Genomic DNA, 24,199 nt, shown 5'->3' on the forward strand with positions numbered 1-24,199 from the left:
CCCTCTTTCTGGAAGCACCTTAAAAATAGATAATCAATGAAACTGGTAAGGTTTTTGTCTTGTTCAACTATTTCCAGAGGAATAAAATGCCCAAGATATATCCTAAATATTGAATGTGTGTAGGCAAAGATAAGGAATCGGTGCAGGCAATTTACTGGAAATTCTTCTCTCTCTTTCCCTCAGTTTGTGAAAACCAAAAAAGATCCTGGTTTCTACTTTCATTTAGGTTTTTATGCCCCCTAGTGGATATATGGTATTTCTGCAGCTGTAAAATAATGCTGTGTTTTTTACAGCATTTCCTTTGTACAGTGCGTGTTCAAATTGCTTACACTGACAATTAATATGCCCTTAAATAATCAAATTATAAATTTTGAACATTATTTGGAACATTCCATTTGTGATAATTCAATAAAAGCTTCAAAAATTTTCAGTAAAATGCCTATGAAGACTGAGACTATCATGGAGTTCCCTGACCCATCTGAATTTTATCCATGAGTTCCTTAAGAATCCATGGACTCCTGGCTAGGAACCTCCAATAAAGGAAGTGTGGGGTTCCTCTAGCTGACCCCTTGACTTAGTATGCTAAGATTATTAATGTTGTAAACAGTAGAAAAAGAAAAAAGAAAGACACGCTTTTTAAAAATAGCTCGAAATTTTGGCTTCAATTTAAAGAAACAAGAGAGTACACAGATTACTTGAAATAACTATATATGTTAGATAATCCAAAAAAATGTCAAACTTTCAACACAGCCAAGATGGTATAGTGATTGATCCTACGGGAAGAGAGGTGGAAGCAAAATCAAGGCAGCTCTTTTTAGGCAAACATTGATTTTAACATGTCAAAGAGAAATCTGTCTATTGTCAAAGTAATACCAGGACCCCTCTGGCAAACAAGTTCTGTACCATAAGCAGGTGTTATATAGTAACACTTTTTTTTTTAAAGCTGTTTGCTATTTGCAAACATTGCAGCTACCAGAAAAATTATCCATCAAACTGTGATCCTTCTAGAATAATAAGTTGATGGCAGAAAAATTCATGAATAACATAGCTACTGAGACCCTAAGGGGTTGAATTATTAGTTGAGAAGTGATCCAGCTTCCAGGTTAGAAGAAATTATTTCTCAGTCTACTCAGAAGAGCAGTCAGATCTAGGAGAAAAATTCAGACACAAAATCAGTAACTACAACACACACAGACACACACACACACGTATGTGCATACACACACATTGCTAACTGCTTTCACCAGGAAGTTGTTATACACATTACTTATATTCTTCTAATTATTTTGTTACACATCTTAACCAATTTGGGATGTTATAACAAAATATCACAGATTAGGTAGTTTATAAGCAACAGATAGTTTTTCTCAGAGTTCTGGAGGCTGAGAAATCCAAGGTTATGGTGCCAGCAGATTCTTTGTGATAATCGGTGAGCTCCATTTCCTGGTTCACAGACAACCCTTCTTTCTGTATCGTCACAAATCGGTGGGGCTAGGGAGCTTTGTGGGGTCTCTTTTTATAAAAGTATGAAGCCCATTCATGAGAGCCTCACTCTCCGTGACCTAATTATCTCTCAAATGCCCCCCTCCTAACATCATCACAAGGCGCATTAAGATGTCAACTTATGAATTGTGTGTGGGGATAGTGAGGCATTCAAATATATCATAATCATAGCAGGTATCTATTTTTCAGATGCTTCCCTGATGGCTCACTGGTAAAAAAATCTGCCTGCCAGTGCAGGAAATTCAGTCAGGAAGATTCCTTGGAGAAGGAAATGGCAACCCACTCCAATATTCTTACCAGAGAAATCCCATGGACAGAGGAGCCTGGCGGGCTACAGTGCATGGGGTTGCAAAAGAGTTGGACATGACTTAGCAACTAAAGAACAACAAAATTTTTCAGATACTTGTATCCCCAAATCCTGGTTTATGTCTGATATGAAATTGTTGGCATTTTTCACTCTAACTTAGTAAAATACAGTCTTTATTGAACTAGCACCTGCCCTATACAACGTACAGGATGTTCTGGACTTAAATGCAGCTGCACAGAGTCCATTCACTCTGTCTCTGATAACTAGCAATTTAAGACTTTTTCATTATAAAAAAGAAAAAAGGAGAGTGAGTTTGAATTACAGTAGGCATCAAAGTTTATTTTCAAATCAGCATTTCCTTCCTGTTATACGAAGATCTGTTCTACCTTTATAATTATTCACAAAATTCCTGGGTTTTGTTTTCTTTCTTGTTATCCATGGGAAAGAGTTTCACAGATGGAAAGTCATGCCTTTGCTGGGGAGGTTTGCCTTATATAACATTTCTTCTTTATCCAATGAGCCTACATTTATACTCTCCAAACGAAAAGAGAAGAAAAAAATAGAAGCTATATGAATAGGACTAGGAAGCTAGCAGTATTGTGTTCGCACTGTGTAAAAAAAATTCAAGGAAATTGTTCTCCATTTGAGATCTAAATGTATTTAGTCATCTGATTTCTGGAGAAATGCCAAAAATGGAAAGTTTGAGTAGATATTAGTAAAATTTGGTTTGCAATGTATTATGCTTAAAAATTATGCACGTTCCCATCTATTTCAGTATTACTTGATAAATGGACAAAGGATAGATGATATATTCATTTGATTCTCTTAGTTAACAAGATTTACCACTATTTGATTGCCTGTGTTAACAAGATTTACCACTTTTTTGGCACTGAGTGCATTCCAGAATTCAAGTACTTAGCATGAAAATTTTGGATAATATTTGAGATTAAAATCTTCAAGAACCAATGACTGAAACTATTCTTGAGAAATTGGTCCTGCACTCAATATGATCTTTCACATATGGCAAAATATTTAATTTTAACCAAGTATTTTAGGGGGTAGTAAGTACATATTTAGAATTAACATTTTATGTGAATAATACCCCTATATTGTACCTTTTAACTGATATAAGGAGGAAAGGGAGCAATAAACATAAAGTTTGGCGGATGCCCAGGGTGAAAAAGGAGCAGAAAGAACCTACGGTGACTCTGTATGGTAAATGTAGGAGAGAGAAGGGAAAGTTAGAAGATAGAGAGGAAAGCAGATGTATCAGGAAAGCTTTCCTTCCATTAACAAAGTTCAAGTCTGCTCATTTTTCATTGTGTAAAACTTATTGATAGTTTTTCTTTTATATGATGCTATTCTCTCCACTGTTTTCTTCTTTCTTACTTGACTTTAGAGGCCTCTTATAGTCTTTGAATCAGTTTTATTTACATATAGAAAAAAAATGTCTCTGTGGAAACAAAAACACATCTTTGTAATGTTCTAATGTAACTGTTTTAGGAAAATGGATTTTTGAAGACTTGAGACCTAATATAAAAATCTGAAGAAGACAGAAAGAATAGACTATATAATACTTCTGGGCTTAGCATAAATGTAAACATCAGGAGTTGGGCAAAGTGAGATGTGTTTTTATATGATAAAAAATAAAATACCAACCATTATACAAGTTGCCTAGGATAAGAATAATCCTTAAAAGATGGGCAGTATTGTAGGCAATATATAAATTTTAAAATGATAATTTAGCCACTCTAAGTGTCACTCTCATGAAGAAGCTTTCTCAGCTAAGCCTTTCTTCCACTGGATTTCAAAGAGATGACTCCTGAGGTCTGTAATGCTGTTTCGCTTCTTAGTAAGAGTTGGAGTTTGAATACTCCAGTAGGAATAGGAATAGGAACAAAGGAAAGCAGCTGGTTTTTCTAGCAAGCTGTTTCCCTTCCCTACCAGATTCTATGCCCAATTACAAGTTTGCAGATAAAAATTACCTGTTTCAATTCTCAAGGTCATTCCCAAGCAAGCGTGCGTACTAAGTCACTTCAGTCATGTCCAACTCTTTGCAACCCTATGGACTATAGCCCACCAGGCTCCTCTGACCATGGGAATCTCCAGGCAAGAATACCAGAGTGGGTTACCATGCCCTCCTCCAGGGGATCGTCCCAACCCAGGATCAAACCCAGGTCTCTTAGGTCTCCTGCACTGGCAGATGGGTTCTTTACCAATAACACCACCTGGGAGCCCCTTCCCAAGTAAGAAGAGAAACCAAATGGACAATGTAAGAACATATATAAATCATACTGTGCCTTTTCCATGATTCTCCAACACAGTCAAGCTAATGAAAGGTGCTTTGAATATTAAAAATATCGACAGCAGTTTAATTGTAAAAAGGAGAGAGGGGTAGGGAGTAGAACAGACAGAAAAGTACATTTAGTGCCAAAGGGTGTGTGGACGGAGGCAGCAGGTGTTCCTTTGGGATCACCCAAGCCTTGGGCTGCCCTTACACACATAATCACAAGGCTGCTTGGTCTTAATATCCTGCCCCTTCTGCTTCCTTGTGCTTTTACCATCTTCCATGGCCTTGAGGATCATCTTAATTTTCTTTGTTTTCATTGATTTTTGGTTCCACTGGGTCTTCGTTGCTGCTCGTGGGCTTTCTCTGGTTGCGGCAACTGGGGGCTATTTGCTGTGGCGCATGCGCTTCTCACTGTGGCGCTTCTCTTGGAGCACGGGCTGTAAAGCACTGTTGGGCTCAGTAGTTGAGCACATGAGCTTAGTTGCCCTCAGCATATGGAATCTTCCCAGTCCAGGGACTGAACCCATGTCCCCTGCATTGCCAAGCAGATTATTAACCCTTGGACCACCAGGGACGTTCCATCCTAATTTTCTATTATGTGGGAAAGATCTGTCTTTCCACCCAGGAGTAAAACATTGAGAGGTGTGCCCACCAATGAGGATTTTGTTCTCCCTGGCTCTTCCCACATAATCTATAGCACACTGGCCACTCATCTCAAGCATTCACTTATGCTTTCTTGACTATAAAGTAAATTCGGATTTAAAAACAAATATGACAAAGGCAAATAATAGATACAATTGTATTTGATGGAGATTAGCAGAGCTTTATGGCATTAAACCACCCCTTTTGTGTCTATTACCTCTTTTCCCTTATGCATCCTTCTAGATGGGAATTTGCTAACTTTCAGCAAGCTGGTTCATACCCTTATTTTGTTACAGTACAAACAAGATATTTCATTTTACCCATCTTTTCCCTCTGAGTAGTAAGTTCACTTTCTGCTTTATTTATTCAAATTATAATCTCTGCTGCTAAGTTGCTTCAGTCGTGGCCCATTCTGTGTGACCCCATAGACAGCAGCCCACCAGGCTTCTGTCCCTGGGATTCTCCAGGCAAGAACACTGGAGTGGGTTGCCATTTCCTTTTCCAATGCATGAAAGTGAAAAGTGAAAGTGAAGTCGCTCAGTCGTGTCTGACTTAGCGACCCCATGGACTGCAGCCTACCAGGCTCCTCCATCCATGGGGTTTTCCAGGCAAGAGTACTGGAGTGGGGTGCCATTGCCTTCTCCGAAATTATAATCTCTATTTATATTCAAAAAGGATTTGCAGTGATTATTTTTCTAGATGAATCCCAGGCACCTCATCAAAAATTTCTTTCCCATGGAAACATGCTTTATCAATTGGCCCAGCATCTCTTTGACTGAATCCCGTAGAATCTATTTTCTCCCTTCTTTTAGGTGCAGCCTTTCTGATAGCATGATTACCCCCACCCCATCACCACCATCAGCTGCCAACTGAGTTTACTAATCCCCACTCTTCTTAACATCTTACTGAGCTTTGGGTTCAGTCAGCCCTTTATTTTTTCTAATAATCACAAGTATGCTGTCCTTGCCTGCAGGATGATATAATGAGCCTAAAATTTTAAAAACTAGTTACGAAATAGTAATTTTAAAAAATCTCAGAGAGGCAGGAAAAAGTATATGATGGATTCATTTAGTTATTTTACTTATATTTTTAAAGGTTTACTTTAATTACATGGACTTAATCTGTATCTTCTCTGGCTATAACAAATAGTTGGGTTTTTATTTACTTTCTCTTCTGAGAGACTTTTGAGATCTTAATTGCTAAACATTAAAATCAAATCTCTGTTTTGAAAAGCTGCTTTTATGTATACATGTACATATGAAGGGGATGTGTGTTAAAGACTTCTTCAGAGCCCACGCACAGTCAGTGCAAAAGGAAAGAAGATATTTATAAACCATGGCTGGGTACTCAATGTGATCTGTGGCAAACATGGTATAAAAAGTTGATCTTCCACTGATATATCCTTATGGCAAGAAAGACCCCAAGCCTTTTATGCTCACCATCTACATTCGTTTAGTTTTGATTGTTTCCTCACTAACATCATTTTCAGATTCTGATTTAGCTTCCCTGATGGACTATGGAAAGAGGTCCTGTTTCACATGGATGCAGCCTGTTTCAAGTTCTTGGGCTGGGTTGTTTTGTTTTGTTTTAATGTAAATCAATTTTGTCATATTGATGCCAAAACTGTGTAGGAATTTCAGTTACAGAGATTTAGCTCAACTACTGATCAAATACGGACAAGAGTGAATCACTGGGCCTTCAAAGCAAAAGACCAGAGCCTGGAATAGGGTCAGCAAATGTGGTGCTGGTTAGTACAGCCTGTGGTCACTCTCAGCAGCCTGTCCTGAGCCAGTTCTGCAATTTCCATCTCCGCGTGTATTTGTGTTAATCACTCAGTCGTGTCCGACTCTTTGCAATCCATGGACTGTAGCCCCTCAGACTCCTCCATCCATGGAATTCTCAGGGAAGAATAATGGAATGGGTTGCCATTCCCTTCTCCAAGGTATGATTAAACCCAGGTCTCCTGCATTGCAGGCAGATTCTTTATCATCTGAGCTACCATATTGACATGCTGCTGCTGCTGCTAAGTCGCTTCAGTCGTGTCCGACTCTGTGCGACCCCAGAGACGGCAGCCCACCAGGCTCCCCCGTCCCTGGGATTCTCCAGGCAAGAACACTTGAGTGGGTTGCCATTTCCTTCTCCAATGCATGAAAGGAAAAGGAAAAGTCAAAGTGAAGTTGCTCGGTCATGTCCGACTCTATGCAACCCCATGGACTGCAGCCTACCAGGCTCCTCCGTCCATGGGATTTTCCAGGCGAGAGTACTGGAGTGGGTTGCCATTGCCATATTGACATATAAATGTCCAAAAAACAGTGTTAATTAGAATGACGTGTCCTAGAGCACTCTTCAAGTTAGAGTATCCCCAAGTACTCCCAAATTCCTTGAGTCTGGATTCCAATATCTGTGCCTTGTTTCTAAGGACTAAACTCTCAGTGCACTGAGCACCCTAAAGCCCTGAAGCAAGCAGGGAGTAGTTGCCACTTCAAAGGTGCAGCAGGTAACTTCTGCAATGCTGTAACAGATCTCCTTCTTGAAACTAATAGAATGTTTTGTGTCACTTATATCTCAATAAAACTGCGTATATTAAATCGATAGGTTGTACACCTGAAACTAATATAGTGTTGCATATAACCTGAAAGTGAAAGTGAATCAAAGTCAGTCAGTCATGTCTGACTATTTGCAACCCCATGGACTGTAGCCTGCCAGTCTCCTCCAGCCATGGGCTTTTCCAGGCAAGAATACTGGAGTGGGTTGCCATTTCCTTCTCCAGGGGATTTTCCCAACCCAGGGTTTGAACCCATATCTCCCTCATTGCAGGCAGACTCTTTACCATCTTTAGCCACCAAAGAATCACTAATACCAGGCGTATCACCTATATTTCAATAAAAAAAAAACAACTCCTCCTTGTCCCCTTCCCCAACAATGAACTCTTAGAAGAACTCTGTATCAATAAGGTAGTGAAAACATATTCATTTAAGTAATATTTAGGAAGAACTTTCTGTGTGCTAGTGAGATACAAAATAGAATAAGTGCAGTTCATCAAGGTTATAATCTCATGTCAGCAGAGTATGTGGGGAGCCAAGGAAATTGTTTCACATTAACAAATTAGAAAGTTTCATGTGTTAATAAGTCCTTTAAAGGTAATCAAATGAGACTATGTTTTAGGGAAAGACTTGGGTGAAAAAATAATACCGCTATGGGGAATGTGGCCAGAAAATAACTTCTGGAAGGGAGACATTTAAGTCTCAACCTGCATAATGATGATCTAGGGGCTTCCCATGTGATAGGAAGTCAGATGGTCAATGTGGCTGGAAGACGGGGAGCTGGATGGAAGACAGTGTGAAATATAGCCGGAAACTAACTGAAGGATGTAGGCCTTTGGAGACAAAAGTAAGAACCTGAGTTTATTCTAGTTTCAAGTTTATTAGAAGGTTTAAATAAAGTAGCAGTAGCCCAAACTCCATTTTTAAAGCCATAACCCTCACTGCTATGGTGGTGTGAATTGTAACTTGTAATGGGGCAAATGTAGAAAAGAGAATTCAAGTGAGAAGTGGTATCCCTGGCTCTGGTTGAGGAAAGAGACCCAAATGGAATATAATTTGGTTTGGTCAGAGTCAACAAGGCTAGCTGAGTAGTGAGATGCTTGGACTGAGGATAGGGTGGCTTTTTCAGTGTTGATATGAGCAACTGGGTGGTTTGTGGTTCCATTTAACTAGAAATGGTAGATTTCAAGAGGAACAGATTTGAAGGGGCTAGAGGAAGCTAGGGAGAAGGCAATAGCACCCCACTCCAGTACTCTTGCCTAGAAAATCCCATGGATGGAGGAGCTTGGTAAGCTGCAGTCCATGGGATTGCTGAGAGTTGGACACGACTGAGCTACTTCACTTTCACTTTTCACTTTCATGTATTGGAGAAGGAAATGGCAACCCACTCCAGTGTTCTTGCCTGGAGAATCCCAGGGACGGGGAAGCCTGGTGGGCTGCCGTCTATGGGGTCGCACAGAGTCGGACACAACTGAAGCGACTTAGCAGCAGAGGAAGCTAGGGAAATAAGAGTTCCTTTTTGGCTAATTTAAGCCTTAATAAGCTCTTAAACATCTAGTGGTAGGAATAATCAGAGCAGAAACGACTGAAGAGATGAGTCTGATTTTCAAGACCAACATCAGCGATATCAATGTAAATTAGTGTGTCAGTAGCATAGACAACAAATATGATTCCAGGAAATCCTGGAATCTGCCTGCAATGCAGAAGATCCCAGTTCAATTCCTGGATCAGGAAGGGATAGGTTACCCACTCCAGTATTCTGGCCTGGAGAATTCCATGGACTGTATAGTCCATGGGGTCACAAAGAGTCGGACCCAACTGAGTGACTTTCACTTTCAAAGTACAAATAGTTCAAGCTATGGGATTGGATAAAATCACATAGGAAGAGGGTTAATACTGAGATGATAAGAGCCTGAGACTGACATTACTCTAAGATTTAGAAATCAGATAAAAGAAAAGGAGGAGCCAGAAAAGAAGATGGAAAAGTAGCAGCCAATGAGGTAGGTCACTAAGGGAATGTGCTAACCCTGAAGACGATAGAAAGTATTTTAACTAAAGAGAAAACCAATCAAACATAAATAAGAGATTAAGTAAGATAATCATGGAGAAATGGCCATTGTATTTCATAAATGAAGATTAATGGGACCTTGGAGAGTTCAAGTTTTTAAGACATTATATCTGATGAAAGGAATGTGATGTACCACTTTTTCTATTTAAATTTCATAACCACTCCATTGTAGAAAAAAAAATTAAGTGGAAAAGAGTGTTATCTAGACTATAACATTCAGCATGGAAATAGTGACCATAAATAAATGTAAAGAACAATGCCATGTAATGTAAAGGACAAATCAAATAGCTCTCGTTACATCATCTGGCTTAAAATATTTTAAGAATTTAAAATAAATTTCTAATTTATTATAAATTAAAGCAATTTCTAAATGTTAGAATCCACTTCTGCAAGGTCAAAAGGTAATTTTTATATTCAGATATTCATAATGTCTGGATTATTGAAGTCTTAAACCATGTATGTTTTAGCCATGAAGTACAGATGCGTGCATGCCTGCTAAGTCGCTTCAGTCTTGTCTGCTTCTTTGTGACCTGATGGACTGTAACCTGCCAGCCTCCTCTGTCCATGGGATTTCCAGGCAAGCATACTGGAGTGATTGCCATGTCCTCCTCCAGGGGATCTTCACGACCCAGGGATTGCACCCATGTCTCTTATGTCTCCTGCATTGGCAGGCAGGTTCTTTACCACTATTACCACCTAGGAAGCATGAAGTAGAGATAGATTGGTCCAAAAAATCACTTGACTGGAAGCTAAAAACTATTTGTAGAAGATGGAAATAACTTTCTGTTACTTAAAACAATTTTTTTTTTCTATTCCAAGGTATGGTGACATGGTACCGAAAACCATAGCAGGGAAGATTTTTGGTTCCATCTGTTCACTGAGTGGAGTCTTGGTCATCGCTCTACCCGTCCCAGTGATTGTATCCAACTTCAGTCGGATCTACCACCAGAATCAACGAGCAGACAAACGAAGAGCGCAAAAGGTGAGTATTCAGTTCTGTGCAACCATGATTTAGCATCTCCCACTCTGTAAAGTGAGCTTTAAAAATCCCTTACTGGCTATTCAGTGTTCTGGTTTGGGTCGATAGTTGCATCAGTCAGCACAAGCTAAATTATACTACAGTAAAAAAGAAGCTTAATATCTTAGTGACTTAAAGACAAGGAGTATTTCTTAATCATGCTACAGATTACTCTGGTGAGAGAAACTCCATCTCAACAATGTACATCTGCAGTCATCAAGCAGAGGTCAAAGGACATGATGAATCACAGCCTGACCCAAAAACTTCCTCTTGGAAGTGGGCCAAGTCACTTCCATCTCTGTTGTATTAACCCAAGTAAGTCGCTTGGTCACGTGTAACTTTAGAACTGGCAGAACAAGATAATCCTACTATGCAACCACAGACGAGAAGAAAGGAATATTTGGTGAATAGCACTAATGACAACAGTAAAACCAATGATAAATTCTTGGCAAATTTTATTAGAATCAGATTTGTAGATCTGATTCATTTAGTCTCTGTCCATCAGAGATCCAGCTGGTTCCAGTAGACTGGGGCTATTAAAGGGCACCCAAATATGTCTCAGATGTCCAGCATAGTTGACACAGGAAGTAGGAGAAATCCGATCAGTAGTAGCTGAGTCTTATTTTTGGCCCAGCACTTTACTGTTTCTCTGAACTTCACATCAATGACCTCATTCATCTCAGAAGAAACAGGTTGCATATGCATCTGTGAAATGGAGAAAACAACACCTACCTCACAATAAGATTAAGATTATATGCAAATGTATATAAATCTATATAAGCATAATATAATGCTATTTATTGGTGGCTTCCCATGTGTGAGGTATTGGCTAGATGTTTTAAAAATCATGTAGTCTTCATAACAAGGCTAGGAGTTACTTACTATCACTATTTGTACTCATTGATGAGAATTCTAAACTACCCAAAATTTGAGAAATTCCAAGATTACATACCTTACAAATTGGAAATCTCTCATTCAATCCAAGGCACCTGGCTCCCAGGTTCATAGATATCTCCCAAAAAAAGTTAACGAAAGGTGAGCACATATCCTCTCCCCATTCTTTGTTAAAATACTCACCTTGAGAGTCAGAGCCCTTGTTGCTTAGAAATAATTATGGAAATCTTTTATAGTTTCCTCAAGGCTATGGAGCTAGATTTCCAGGATTCTTCATGGATAGTGTATCATGTCCTTTAAGAATAGATTTGTTTTTTAAAAATATCCATAAACTGTGACTAAAGTGGATGCACAATCTAGATAGTGTGGTGTAACTATAAAATATCATGAGAGATTCTCATGCAGTTCGTAACTAGCTTTGTAGGTAATTCTAGAACAAGGTTTTAAATATGTTTTTAGACAGTGTTGATGCCTTTAATAAAATAAAACGTATACTTTATACTTCATACAGTATACAGTATTGTTGTTGTTGTTGTTTAGCCACTAAGTCATGTCTGCCTCTTGCAACACCATGGACTGTAGCCTGCCAGGCTTTTCTATCCATGGCATTTCTCTGAAAAGAATACTGGAGTGGGTTGCCATTTCCTTCTCCAGGGAATCATCCTGACCCCACAGAATGGCACCTGTGTCTCCTGCATTGTCAGGTGGATTCTTTACCACTGAGCCACCAGGGAAGCCCCATATAAAGTATAAAAATCTCATATAAAGTAACTCTTTGGAAAGTGCAAGTTAATCAGTGTGGCCACACAGCATGTTGTCCGGAGAATTTGTTTTTATCCATTGTCAGAGATCTGCTTTCTTTAGCAAGAATCACTCTTTCTGCCTTGTACTTTCTTCCTTTACAGAGTCCCACATTTTTTGGACAAGCATCTAGTCTTTAGTTATTGTAGAGAATGATGACAAATAAAACTGGTAATCCAATAAACAAGGAGGCATAGAAAAAGGTACCCTCTTGGGCAATTGTAGTAGAAAAAGGTACCCTCTTGGGCAATTGTAGTCTCCTGTGGGGCACACTGTTCACAAGCAGAGATGGAGAAATTTTGTCCACAGTCAGCCTCCATCATGCCTTGTCACATACCACAGCTTTGTCTCTGCTCACACACTACAATCCCTCTCCTGGACACACAAGTGCATTGTTTAAAATAACAGAAGTCTGGGCTTCCCTGGTGGTTCAGTGGTAAAGAGTCCCCCAGGCAATGCAGGAAGATCCCACATGCTATGCAGCAACTAAGCCCATGCGCCACAACTACTGAGCCCAGGAGCCGCAACTGTTGAAGCCCGGGTGTCTTAGAGCCCGTGCTCAGCAACAAGAGAAGCCACCACAATGAGAAGCCCCAGAACTGCAACCAGAGAGTAGCCCCGACTCTCCGCAATTATAGAAAAGCCCACATGCAGCAACAAAGACCCAGAACAGCTAAAAATAAATGAATAAATAAAAATTATTTAAAAACAATAACAGAAATCCTGCAAAAGCTTAGCTCTCCAGCATCCATCCATATCCCTTCTAGAAATTGCTTCTTTAGTATGAGCTATCTATCATTCATCTTCTGTACACCAAAAAAAGAGCTACCTGCATGAAAACTGTAGGAAATACAAATCTGATTTTCAAATAAACCAACATTCAAAATATATGTATTTTTTAAATTTTGTCATCTGCAATAAGCAAATCGATAAAGAAAATCTTAGAATATTTGAGAAGCTTTTCTATCTAAATAAATTTAAAATGCATAAATAAATATGGTATTTAAAAAGAACACTAAATTGAAAAGTATGTTGTATGAATTTTTTAATCTTTAAAGTATCTCTATATTCTAAGTTTCTGCCATAATGAGTGAATTTTACATACTGTAACTACTAGAATAATTGGCTTAATAAAGTCAAATATAATAACTTAAAGTGACAAGATCAGTAAATAGTCTGTGACCAATAAACTGAACATAGTTATCCAAGAAAGAAAGATGAATATGGAACTAAATAAGTCACCAAAGGATATTTTCTATTTTCCTTCCCAAGAAATGTCTTAAAAAATAATAAACATTTATTAGGCTAAAATAAATTAGATTTATCTGAAACTGGGTGATTTGACAAATATCAAAGTTATGCAGAAATAACCAGCTAAATTAAGTCAAGTAAGATGTCCATTCAGTAAAAAGTAGCAGTCAAGCTGAATAATAAATAACAAAATGCTTTTGAGGCCAAAATTTTTTATATGTAATCCCACTGCCAGCACCAAGTTCAAGCAAAAACTTATACAAAATAAAAAATAGGTATGCAAACAACACTATACTCAAAGTTTTAACCACTTTGTGGAGGGTTTAAGTAAAAAATGAGAATCTTGCATACCTGCACTTGCCATTTTCAATTATAATAGCAAATGTTCAGAATCTCAAGAGAAATCCTCTTCTACACACACACACCCCAGGATAGAATGACAGAATATGAAGAGACACTTAATCTCTTTTCTTACTCTCTTCAGATTTCTGAATCTTACTGTCCTAAGTCCTGCATTCTCAGTGAAACCTTCCCTTAGCAGTCATTTCTCTCTTTCTCCCAAATCTTATGTCACTTGCTATCTCTAGTCTCCATTTGACAGTTCTGTTTGACTCTTTTTTTTTTTAATTAATCTATTTTTTATTGATGGATAATTGCTTTGCAAAATTTTGGTTGTTTTCTGTCAAACTTCAACATGAATCAGCCATCAGTTCAGTCAGTTCAGTCGCTCAGTCGTGTCCAACTCTTTGCAACCCCATAAATCGCAGCACCCCAGGCCTCCCTGTCTATCACCAACCCCCGGAGTTCACTCAAACTCACGTGCATTGAGTCGGTGATGCCATCCAGCCATCTCATCCTCTGTCGTCCCCTTTTCCTCCTACCCCCAATCCCTCCCAGCATCAGAGCCATTTCCAATGAGTCAACTCTTCGCCTGAGGTGGCCAAAGTACTGGAGTTTCAGCTTTAGCATCATTCCTTCCAAAGAACACCCAGGGCTGATCTCCTTCAGAATGGACTGGTTGGATCTCCTTGCAGAATCAGCCATAGGTATACACATATCCCCTTTCTTTTGAACTTCCCTCCCATCTCCTTCCCCATCCCGCCCCTCTAGGTTGATACAGAGCCCCAGTTTGAGTTTCCTTAGCCATACAGCAAATTCCTTTTGGCTATCTATTTTACATATGGCAGTATAAGTTTCCATGTTACTCTTTCCATACATCTCACTTTATTTTTGACTTTTATCTTTTCATGAATAGTATCTTCCTATGGAAAAGAAATGCAAAAAAGCAAAATGGCTGTCTGGGGAGGCCTTACAAATAGCTTTGAAAAGAAGATAAGCAAAAAGCAAAGGAGAAAAAGAAAGATATAAACATCTGAATGCAGAATTCCAAAGAATAGCAAGAAGAGATAAGAAAGCCTTCTTCAGCAATCAATGCAAAGAAATAGAGGAAAACAACAGAATGGGAAAGACTAGAGATCTCTTCAAGAAAATCAGAGATACCAAAGGAACATTTCATGCAAAGATGGGCTCGATAAAGGACAGAAATGGTATGGATCTAACAGAAGCAGAAGATATTAAGAAGAGATGGCAAGAATACACAAAAGAACTGTACAAAAAAGATCTTCATGACCCAGATAATCACGATGGTGTGATCACTGACCTAGAGCCAGACATCCTGGAGTGTGAAGTCAAATGGGCCTTAGAAAGCATCACTACGAAGAAAGCTAGTGGAGGTGATGGAATTCCAGTTGAGCTATTCCAAATCCTGAAAGATGATGCTGTGAAAGTGCTGCACTCAATATGCCAGCAAATTTGGAAAACTCAGCAGTGGCCACAGGACTGGAAAAGGTCAGTATTCATTCCAATCCCAAAGAAAGGCAATGCCAAAGAATGCTCAAACTACCGCACAATTGCACTCATCTCACACGCTAGTAAAGTCATGCTGAAAATTCTCCAAGCCAGGCTTCAGCAATATGTGAACCGTGAACTTCCTGATGTTCAAACTGGTTTTAGAAAAGGCAGAGGAACCAGAGATCAAATTGCCAACATCTGCTGGATCATGGAAAAAGCAAGAGAGTTCCAGAAAAACATCTATTTCTGCTTTATTGACTATTCCAAAGCCTTTGACTGTGTGGATCACAATCAACTGTGGAAAATTCTGAAAGAGATGGGAATACCAGACCACCTGATCTGCCTCTTGAGAAATTTGTATGCAGGTCAGGAAGCAACAGTTAGAACTGGACATGGAACAACAGACTGGTTCCAAATAGGAAAAGGAGTACGTCAAGGCTGTATATTGTCACCCTGTTTATTTAACTTATATGCAGAGTACATCATGAGAAACGCTGGACTGGGAGAAACACAAGCTGGAATCAAGATTGCCGGGAGAAATATCAATAACCTCAGATATGCAGATGACATCACCCTTATGGCAGAAAGTGAAGAGGAACTAAAAAGCCTCTTGATGAAGGTGAAAGTGGAGAGTGAAAAAGTTGGCTTAAAGCTCAACATTCAGAAAATGAAGATCATGGCATCCGGTCCCATCACTTCATGGGAAATAGATGGGGAAACAGTGTCAGACTTTGTTTTTCTGGGCTCCAAAATCACTGCAGATGGTGACTGCAGCCATGAAATTAAAAGACGCTTACTCCTTGGAAGGAAAGTTATGACCAAAATCACTGCAGATGGTGACTGCAGCCATGAAATTAAAAGACGCTTACTCCTTGGAAGGAAAGTTATGACCAACCTAGATAGCATATTCAAAAGCAAAGACATTACTTTGCCAACAAAGGTTCGTCTAGTCAAGGCTATGGTTTTTCCTGTGGTCATGTATGGATGTGAGAGTTGGACTGTGAAGAAGGCTGAGCGCCGAAGAATTGATGCTTTTGAACTGTGGTGTTGGAGAAGACTCTTGAGAGTCCCTTGGACTGCAAGGAGATCCAACCAGTCCAGTCTAAAGGAGATCAGCCCTGGGATTTCTTTGGAGGGAATGATGCTGAAGCTGAAACTCCAGTACTTTGGCTACCTCATGTGAAGAGTTGACTCATTGGAAAAGACTCTGATGCTGGGAGGGATTGGGGGCAAGAGGAGAAGGTGATGACAGAGGATGAGATGGCTGGATGGCATTACTGACTCGATGGACGTGAGTCTGAGTGAACTCCGGGAGTTGGTGATAGACAGGGAGTCCTGGCGTGCTGCGATTCATGGGGTCGCAAGGAGTCCGACACGACTGAGCGACTGATCTGATCTGATCTGATGTCATTCTCCAAGCATTTAGCCTTAGTATTAAGAAGTATTACTTTCTTTCATAAATGAGACACGCACACTACTCAAAGATACACTCCGACAAAGGAAAATGACATATTTTCCATAACAGAAAACCTACATGTTACAGAAACCACTACTGCAGAAGTAGTTCTAAGTTGAGGAAAAAAGAAACAGCTGAGTTTTAGTGACTGAATAGCCATTTTACTAAGACAGGTACTGTGTTAGAAAAAGAACCAGTTTCATTCACGACTTTTCTTTTGGTTTACTACATACAATACTACAAGTTAAATGGTTTACTTGATCTTGTGGAGCACCATGCTAAATGTCTGTTGAATGCTAGCCTTCAACCAGAAGATCAGAAACAGTAGATTGATAAATGGAAATAAGTATAAGGCATCACAATGCAAGACATGGTACCTGATCTCAAGACATATTAAACTTTGGCTCAGATCAGATCAGTCACTCAGTCATGTCCGACTCTTTGCGACCCCAAAATTGCTGCATGCCAGGCCTCCCTGTCCATCACCAACTCCCGGAGTTCACTCAGACTCACGTCCATCGAGTCAGTAATGCCATCCAGCCATCTCATCCTCTGTCATCACCTTCTCCTCTTGCCCCCAATCCCTCCCAGCATCAGAGTCTTTTCCAATGAGTCAACTCTTCACATGAGGTAGCCAAAGTACTGGAGTTTCAGCTTCAGCATCATTCCCTCCAAAGAAATCCCAGGGCTGATCTCCTTTAGACTGGACTGGTTGGATCTCCTTGCAGTCCAAGGGACTCTCAAGAGTCTTCTCCAACACCACAGTTCAAAAGCATCAATTCTTCGGCGCTCAGCCTTCTTCACAGTCCAACTCTCACATCCATACATGACCACAGGAAAAACCATAGCCTTGACTAGACGAACCTTTGTTGGCAAAGTAATGTCTTTGCTTTTGAATATGCTATCTAGGTTGGTCATAACTTTCCTTCCAAGGAGTAAGCGTCTTTTAATTTCATGGCTGCAGTCACCATCTGCAGTGATTTTGGTCATAACTTTCCTTCCAAGGAGTAAGCGTCTTTTAATTTCATGGCTGCAGTCACCATCTGCAGTGATTTTGGAGCCCAGAAAAACAAAGTCTGACACTGTTTCCCCATCTATTTCCCATGAAGTGATGGGACCGGATGCCATGATCTTCATTTTCTGAATGTTGAGCTTTAAGCCAACTTTTTCACTCTCCACTTTCACCTTCATCAAGAGGCTTTTTAGTTCCTCTTCACTTTCTGCCATAAGGGTGATGTCATCTGCATATCTGAGGTTATTGATATTTCTCCCGGCAATCTTGATTCCAGCTTGTGTTTCTCCCAGTCCAGCGTTTCTCATGATGTACTCTGCATATAAGTTAAATAAACAGGGTGACAATATACAGCCTTGACGTACTCCTTTTCCTATTTGGAACCAGTCTGTTGTTCCATGTCCAGTTCTAACTGTTGCTTCCTGACCTGCATACAAATTTCTCAAGAGGCAGATCAGGTGGTCTGGTATTCCCATCTCTTTCAGAATTTTCCACAGTTGATTGTGATCCACACAGTCAAAGGCTTTGGAATAGTCAATAAAGCAGAAATAGATGTTTTTCTGGAACTCTCTTGCTTTTTCCATGATCCAGCAGATGTTGGCAATTTGATCTCTGGTTCCTCTGCCTTTTCTAAAACCAGTTTGAACATCAGGAAGTTCACGGTTCACATATTGCTGAAGCCTGGCTTGGAGAATTTTCAGCATGACTTTACTAGCGTGTGAGATGAGTGCAATTGTGCGGTAGTTTGAGCATTCTTTGGCATTGCCTTTCTTTGGGATTGGAATGAATACTGACCTTTTCCAGTCCTGTGGCCACTGCTGAGTTTTCCAAATTTGCTGGCATATTGAGTGCAGCACTTTCACAGCATCATCTTTCAGGATTTGGAATAGCTCAACTGGAATTCCATCACCTCCACTAGCTTTCTTCGTAGTGATGCTTTCTAAGGCCCATTTGACTTCACACTCCAGGATGTCTGGCTCTAGGTCAGTGATCACACCATCGTGATTATCTGGGTCATGAAGATCTTTTTTGTACAGTTCTTTTGTGTATTCTTGCCATCTCTTCTTAATATCTTCTGCTTCTGTTAGATCCATACCATTTCTGTCCTTTATCGAGCCCATCTTTGCATGAAATGTTCCTTTGGTATCTCTGATTTTCTTGAAGAGATCTCTAGTCTTTCCCATTCTGTTGTTTTCCTCTATTTCTTTGCATTGATCGCTGAAGAAGGCTTTCTTATCTCTTCTTGCTATTCTTTGGAATTCTGCATTCAGATGTTTATATCTTTCTTTTTCTCCTTTGCTTTTTGCTTATCTTCTTTTCAAAGCTATTTGTAAGGCCTCCCCAGACAGCCATTTTGCTTTTTTGCATTTCTTTTCTATGGGGATGGTCTTGATCCCTGTCTCCTGTACAATGTCACGAACCTCATTCCATAGTTTATCAGGCACTCTATCTATCAGATCTAGGCCCTTAAATCTATTTCTCACTTCCACTGTATAATCATAAGGGATTTGATTTAGGTCATACCTGAATGGTCTAGAGGTTTTCCGTACTTTCTTCAATTTAAGTCTGAATTTGGCAATAAGGAGTTCATGGTCTGAGCCACAGTCAGCTCCTGGTCTTGTTTTTGCTGACTGTATAGAGCTTCTCCATCTTTGGCTGCAAAGAATATAATCAATCTGATTTTGGAGAATGACATAGGTGAGACTAGTAACTATGACATAGGTAATATAATTACATGCAGTGATTTCAAAAATAAGGGTGGGGAAGAAGAAGGTCATGGGACGAAGGGAAGCAAAAAAGGCATTGAACATCCTAGGACACCAGTGAGACTTTAGGATTGATGTTTCAACCATAACCCCTTTCTGGAAACCTAATGTATATTTCTATTACTTATTTCTGAATTATTACATCAATTCTAAATCATTTCCAAACGTGCTTGTCACTTCCTGTTGTTTTATTGTCTGTCATAAAATCCTGGCTGCACACCACAGCTTTTCAAATTAAACATTTTCTACCTTCCAATTTCATTCTCGAGCATTGTCTCAGTATTTTGAGTCATCTAAACACTGTCATACCAACAAACAGTGAAATTTGTCTAGTTTTCGCATCAATTATAAAATGATCTTTGTACAGAGTATTATTTTAACCTGGAATTGGCACACAGGAAGAAGAAATTCACAGAGGAAGAGAGAAGGGGTTAGGTTGAAGCCAGATGCTATCTTAGTGCTATTTTGAGAGCTTCAAACATCTCAGTGTTACTGTCAAATTCTGTGGGTGTTGGTAAAAAGGCACCTTGGTACCACTTTGGAGGGAAGTTTGGTAAAACCTAGCAAATGAAACACACGCACGCATACCCTTTGACCCAGGAATAATTTTACTTCTCAAAATTGCAGATCAGCTCATCATGACGTTCCAAGAAGGCAGCATTGCTGGTAGCAGCAAAAAAAAAAAAAAAAAAAAAAAGCCTTGAAAATTCATTGTGATTGGTTTGCTACCTAAAGAATGCTTCATTCCTACAGCGGTATATTATACAAGCATAAATAAATGAGGTGGCTCTATATGTGGAGATATGGGAGGAGTCCAACCTGTACTAAATGAAAACAGTTGTGTGCAAAAGGCTGTGTGGCAAATCATCCCAAATGAATAAAAATGTATGGATGCATACTTATGAATATATATATATATATATTTACTTTTATTTGCCTAGTGTATTTCTGGTAAATGTCTCTAGAAATTTTGCCAGTAGTTGACTCTGAAGGACAGGAGTAGGTAAGGCCAGAGAGACTTTTGTTTTTCACGTACTTTTGTAGTGTCAAAATTTGTATCATGCGGACATGTTCATTTTCCATTTAAAAAATCTAGATCATTAAAATTGTTTTATTAAAAAGAAGATTCTGGGATTAGAGACTGAGATGGTCTCCCTCTGGTTGCTTAGAAAAAGCAAAGGAGTCATTGTAGGGTAATTGTACAAGTTCTTACCCAGGTCATTCCAGTCGCTTCCTGAATACACTTGCTAGACATGTTTCGTATGGACAGAATGGTCACCAAATAGTGCTCCCCAGGAAGCAAAAACCAGACCCTTACCATGAAAGTCTGGGACATATATAGAAAAGCAGATTTCAAGTAGAATGAACTATCAAGGTCCAACCAGTAAACAAAGATAAATTAGAGGATTTTTTTTAAGAGAGCCCTTGTTGTTTGGTACAGGGACTTCATTGGCCAATTGAATAAAAATAATTGCAAAAACAAATTTGAAATTCAAGGATGCAGATTCAACTGAATAGTTTTTTTTTTGTTTGTTTGTTTTTAAGAGGGACTGAAGGAAGGAAGGAGACAGGGAGGGAGGAAGGCAAGAAACAGAGAGGAGAAGGGAGGGAAGGAGTGGGGAGGAAAGGAAGAAAGACAGAGAACGGCAGTAGGTTCCTGGAACTTAATTATTAAATTTAAAAAGAACATTAGTTTAAATGAAAAGAAGTTGGCCGCTAGTTTGCTGGGTCTTCATTTCACTAAGTTACTCAGATTGGGATAAGTGAAAATATAAATAAGACTGCTTTTTTTCTTGGTGCAATTGACCAGAAACAACACTAAAATAACTTGAAATTGAAGTGCAAGTCCCTCAGTCATGTCCGACTCTTTGGGACTCCATGCACTGTCCATGGAATTCTCCAGGCCAGTATAGTGGGGTGGGTAGTCTTTCCCTTCTCAAGGAGATCTTCCCAACCCAGAGATCGAATCCAGATCTCCCACATTGCAAGCAGATTCTTTTCCAGCTGAGCCACAAGGGAAACCCAAGAATACTGGAGTGGGTATCCTATCCCTTCTGCAGGGGAATTTCCCAACCCAGGGATTGAACCGGGGTCTCCTGCATTGCAAGCAGACTCTTTACCAACTGAGCTATCAGGGAAGCCCTGAAATAACTTAATCTTACTGTAAAACCTTAATTACCTTAATTACCTAAGTTCTTATCTCTAAGCTCCAAAATAAGTCATCAATCTCAGTGATAAATGTTAGCCAAAATCAAACACTCAAATGTTGAAAGTTTGTTTTTCAGTAGTTAATGTGAAAAGCTGGTAAGCTTTTTTAAATATGTGTGCTGACAACAGCATTATATAAGCATGCAATCAGTGTTTTAAGAAAACCAATCATAGATCTTAGGAGGACATTGTTTTTTTGCTCTTATAGAAAGCTAGACTGGCCAGGATCCGGGCAGCCAAAAGCGGAAGTGCAAATGCTTACATGCAGAGCAAACGGAACGGCTTACTCAGTAACCAACTGCAGGTATAGTCAAGAATTTCTCTTCTTTTTTTAAAAAAAAAAAAAAAGAATTTCTCTTCTTTTAATGTTCAACTTATTGGTGCAATATTGATTTAGTTCTACTTAACCTTGTAATTTTATTGTGAATAATTATGAAAATGGCTCCAAAACAACAAAAGTGTCATTTGTTAATGTAACCTCGCCCTGTACCATCTTATTGGCTGTAGGCTAGAAGCTGGGATATGTCATACTGCCAGTGAGTCATGATTCCCATTCATGATCGGGCAGAATTTGGCACTATCTCATGTACACATAGGGAAAATTCTCAACAGTTCAAATACCTAGGTTTTTTTACTTCAAACTTAGGTGTGTTCCTTAAAGTTCATTTGGGTGTCAATAGGAGGGGTGATGTGATATCTTGTTTTACAGTAAGTCCCCTATATACCAACAAGCTCCGTTCTGAGAGTGCGTTCATAAGTCCAATGTGTTCATAAGTCCAACAGGGTTAGCCTGGATACCCAACTAACACAATCGCCTGTATAGTACTGTACTTTAATAAGTTTATAATCCTTTACACAAATAATAAAAAACAAACACAAAAAATGAAGAAAACATTTTTAATCTTACAGTTTAGCTAGCGCCTTGAAAAGGTATACTGTACTACGGTAGTACAGTACCAGAGCTGGCACACAGGGACTGCATTGAGTGAACAGGCAAGAGTTTTGACTGGAGGAGGGAGAGGCATGGGAGATGGTAGAGCTAAAGAATCGTCAGTAATAGGAGTTGGAAGGCAAGCTGCAATTTCACTCACACCTGGATTTGATGGCACAAGTTCTGGTTCCTTGCTGGAACCAGATGTACATTTGATTCTTTGAAAGTTCACAACTTGAAGGTTTGTATACAACCAACTTACTGTACTTCTTACTGAAGAGGGAACATCATTCAGTGTTATGAAAGTCACATAGTATGAAATGTAATTTGAGAAACTTAATTTTCACCTTAAAACTTTCTTTTAATATTTAGGATCCCAGTCATCTTTACTTGCATAATAGCTTTTGTGTAGGTGAGCATGATGTGGTTTCAGGATTATGTAAGTACTAGGTTAAAAATTATTATCCAAAAATAATGGCTCTCAGACTTTCAAAGGTAGCTGGGAGATGAATGAGTAAAAGAGAATTACATTTTCAATTCAGCGGGGCAAGTCTAAAAGCCAAGACCACTAATTTGATGAAAATGTAAATGATGATTATCAAACTCAAAAGGAACTCTACATTTGATCCTTTTCGGTTTAAAAAAAAAAGTAAAAATAAAGTACTGCCATTTAATCTCAGAAAATAGGCCAGATCTCTCAGTAGAAATATGTAGCTGAGATTCTCATTGTTTGCAAATAAAAGAGAAAGCCCTTCTGTCTTCTCTCTGTTAACAGTCCTCTGAGGATGAGCAGGCCTTTGTTAGCAAATCTGGCTCCAGCTTTGAAACCCAGCACCACCACCTGCTTCACTGCCTAGAAAAAACCACGGTAAGGAAAAGGCAGGACTGCCTGCCCCTGCAACTCAGACAGTAATCCCATTGGTTTCTGTGAATATTTAAGGTTTCCAAGTATGATTGCACTGTCTGCATTACTGCAAAATATACTAATCGTCCCCCCCGCAAAAAAAATCCACAATAATTGAAATTACTTTGAAAGGCTCTAGTGACATTTCAACATAGAAAGTATTTTATAGACTTATTTAAAATGTTATTAACTTTAGGCTAAAATATCAGTTGAATGTAGATAGAAAGTTGTGTTCTAATAGCTGACTGCAAGTTCTATAAAATATCTTTTCCTGCTTCTTAAAATGCTGATTAAACAGAAAAAAATAATGAAGTTTAAGTGTTCCTGACATCTGGGAAAAGGGAATAGCAATAACAAAATAGAGAATAACTGAAAATAAATGTTTCTTTCATTCACAGGTATAATGAACAGATAGACAATAGAAACTATCTATTCTCTTAAGAAAAATGACACATTTAATTACTGGTATACCCCTAGGGCCTGAGGATTGAGTCTGCATTTCTTCCCTTTTAAGCTCCCAGTTGGACCTCCTCTTTAACAAAGGCATCTGTTTCTTAGATAGGTTGTCAAAAGGGATCACAGTCTGACCACAGAGCAGAATAAAATTTTCACTGTATTTGAATCAAGTCTGCTTGTCCATTCACCAGAGACACATATTTGTAGTCAATTCTGACATATTGTTCATCCATTTATTCATTTACCTATATAATCTTTCAACCAATATGTATTTCTTGCCTATAATGTATCAGACAGT

General features: G+C 39.1%; 1 protein-coding gene across 1 annotated transcript in view; it reads left to right on the top strand.

Moving 5' to 3' along the window:
• Positions 1 to 24,199, top strand: part of LOC129658358 (potassium voltage-gated channel subfamily D member 2-like) — a 31,384-nt gene that overhangs the window by 1,953 nt on the left and 5,232 nt on the right. Inside the window, exons 2-4 of the mRNA XM_055589380.1 lie at positions 10,173 to 10,335; positions 21,819 to 21,914; positions 23,317 to 23,409. Of these exons, the coding sequence (XP_055445355.1) occupies positions 10,173 to 10,335; positions 21,819 to 21,914; positions 23,317 to 23,409 (352 nt within the window). The remainder of the gene's footprint in view (positions 1 to 10,172; positions 10,336 to 21,818; positions 21,915 to 23,316; positions 23,410 to 24,199) is intronic.

Source organism: Bubalus kerabau, chromosome 8 (genome assembly GCF_029407905.1).
Source record: "Bubalus kerabau isolate K-KA32 ecotype Philippines breed swamp buffalo chromosome 8, PCC_UOA_SB_1v2, whole genome shotgun sequence".
NCBI classification, from domain to species: Eukaryota; Metazoa; Chordata; class Mammalia; order Artiodactyla; family Bovidae; genus Bubalus; species Bubalus kerabau.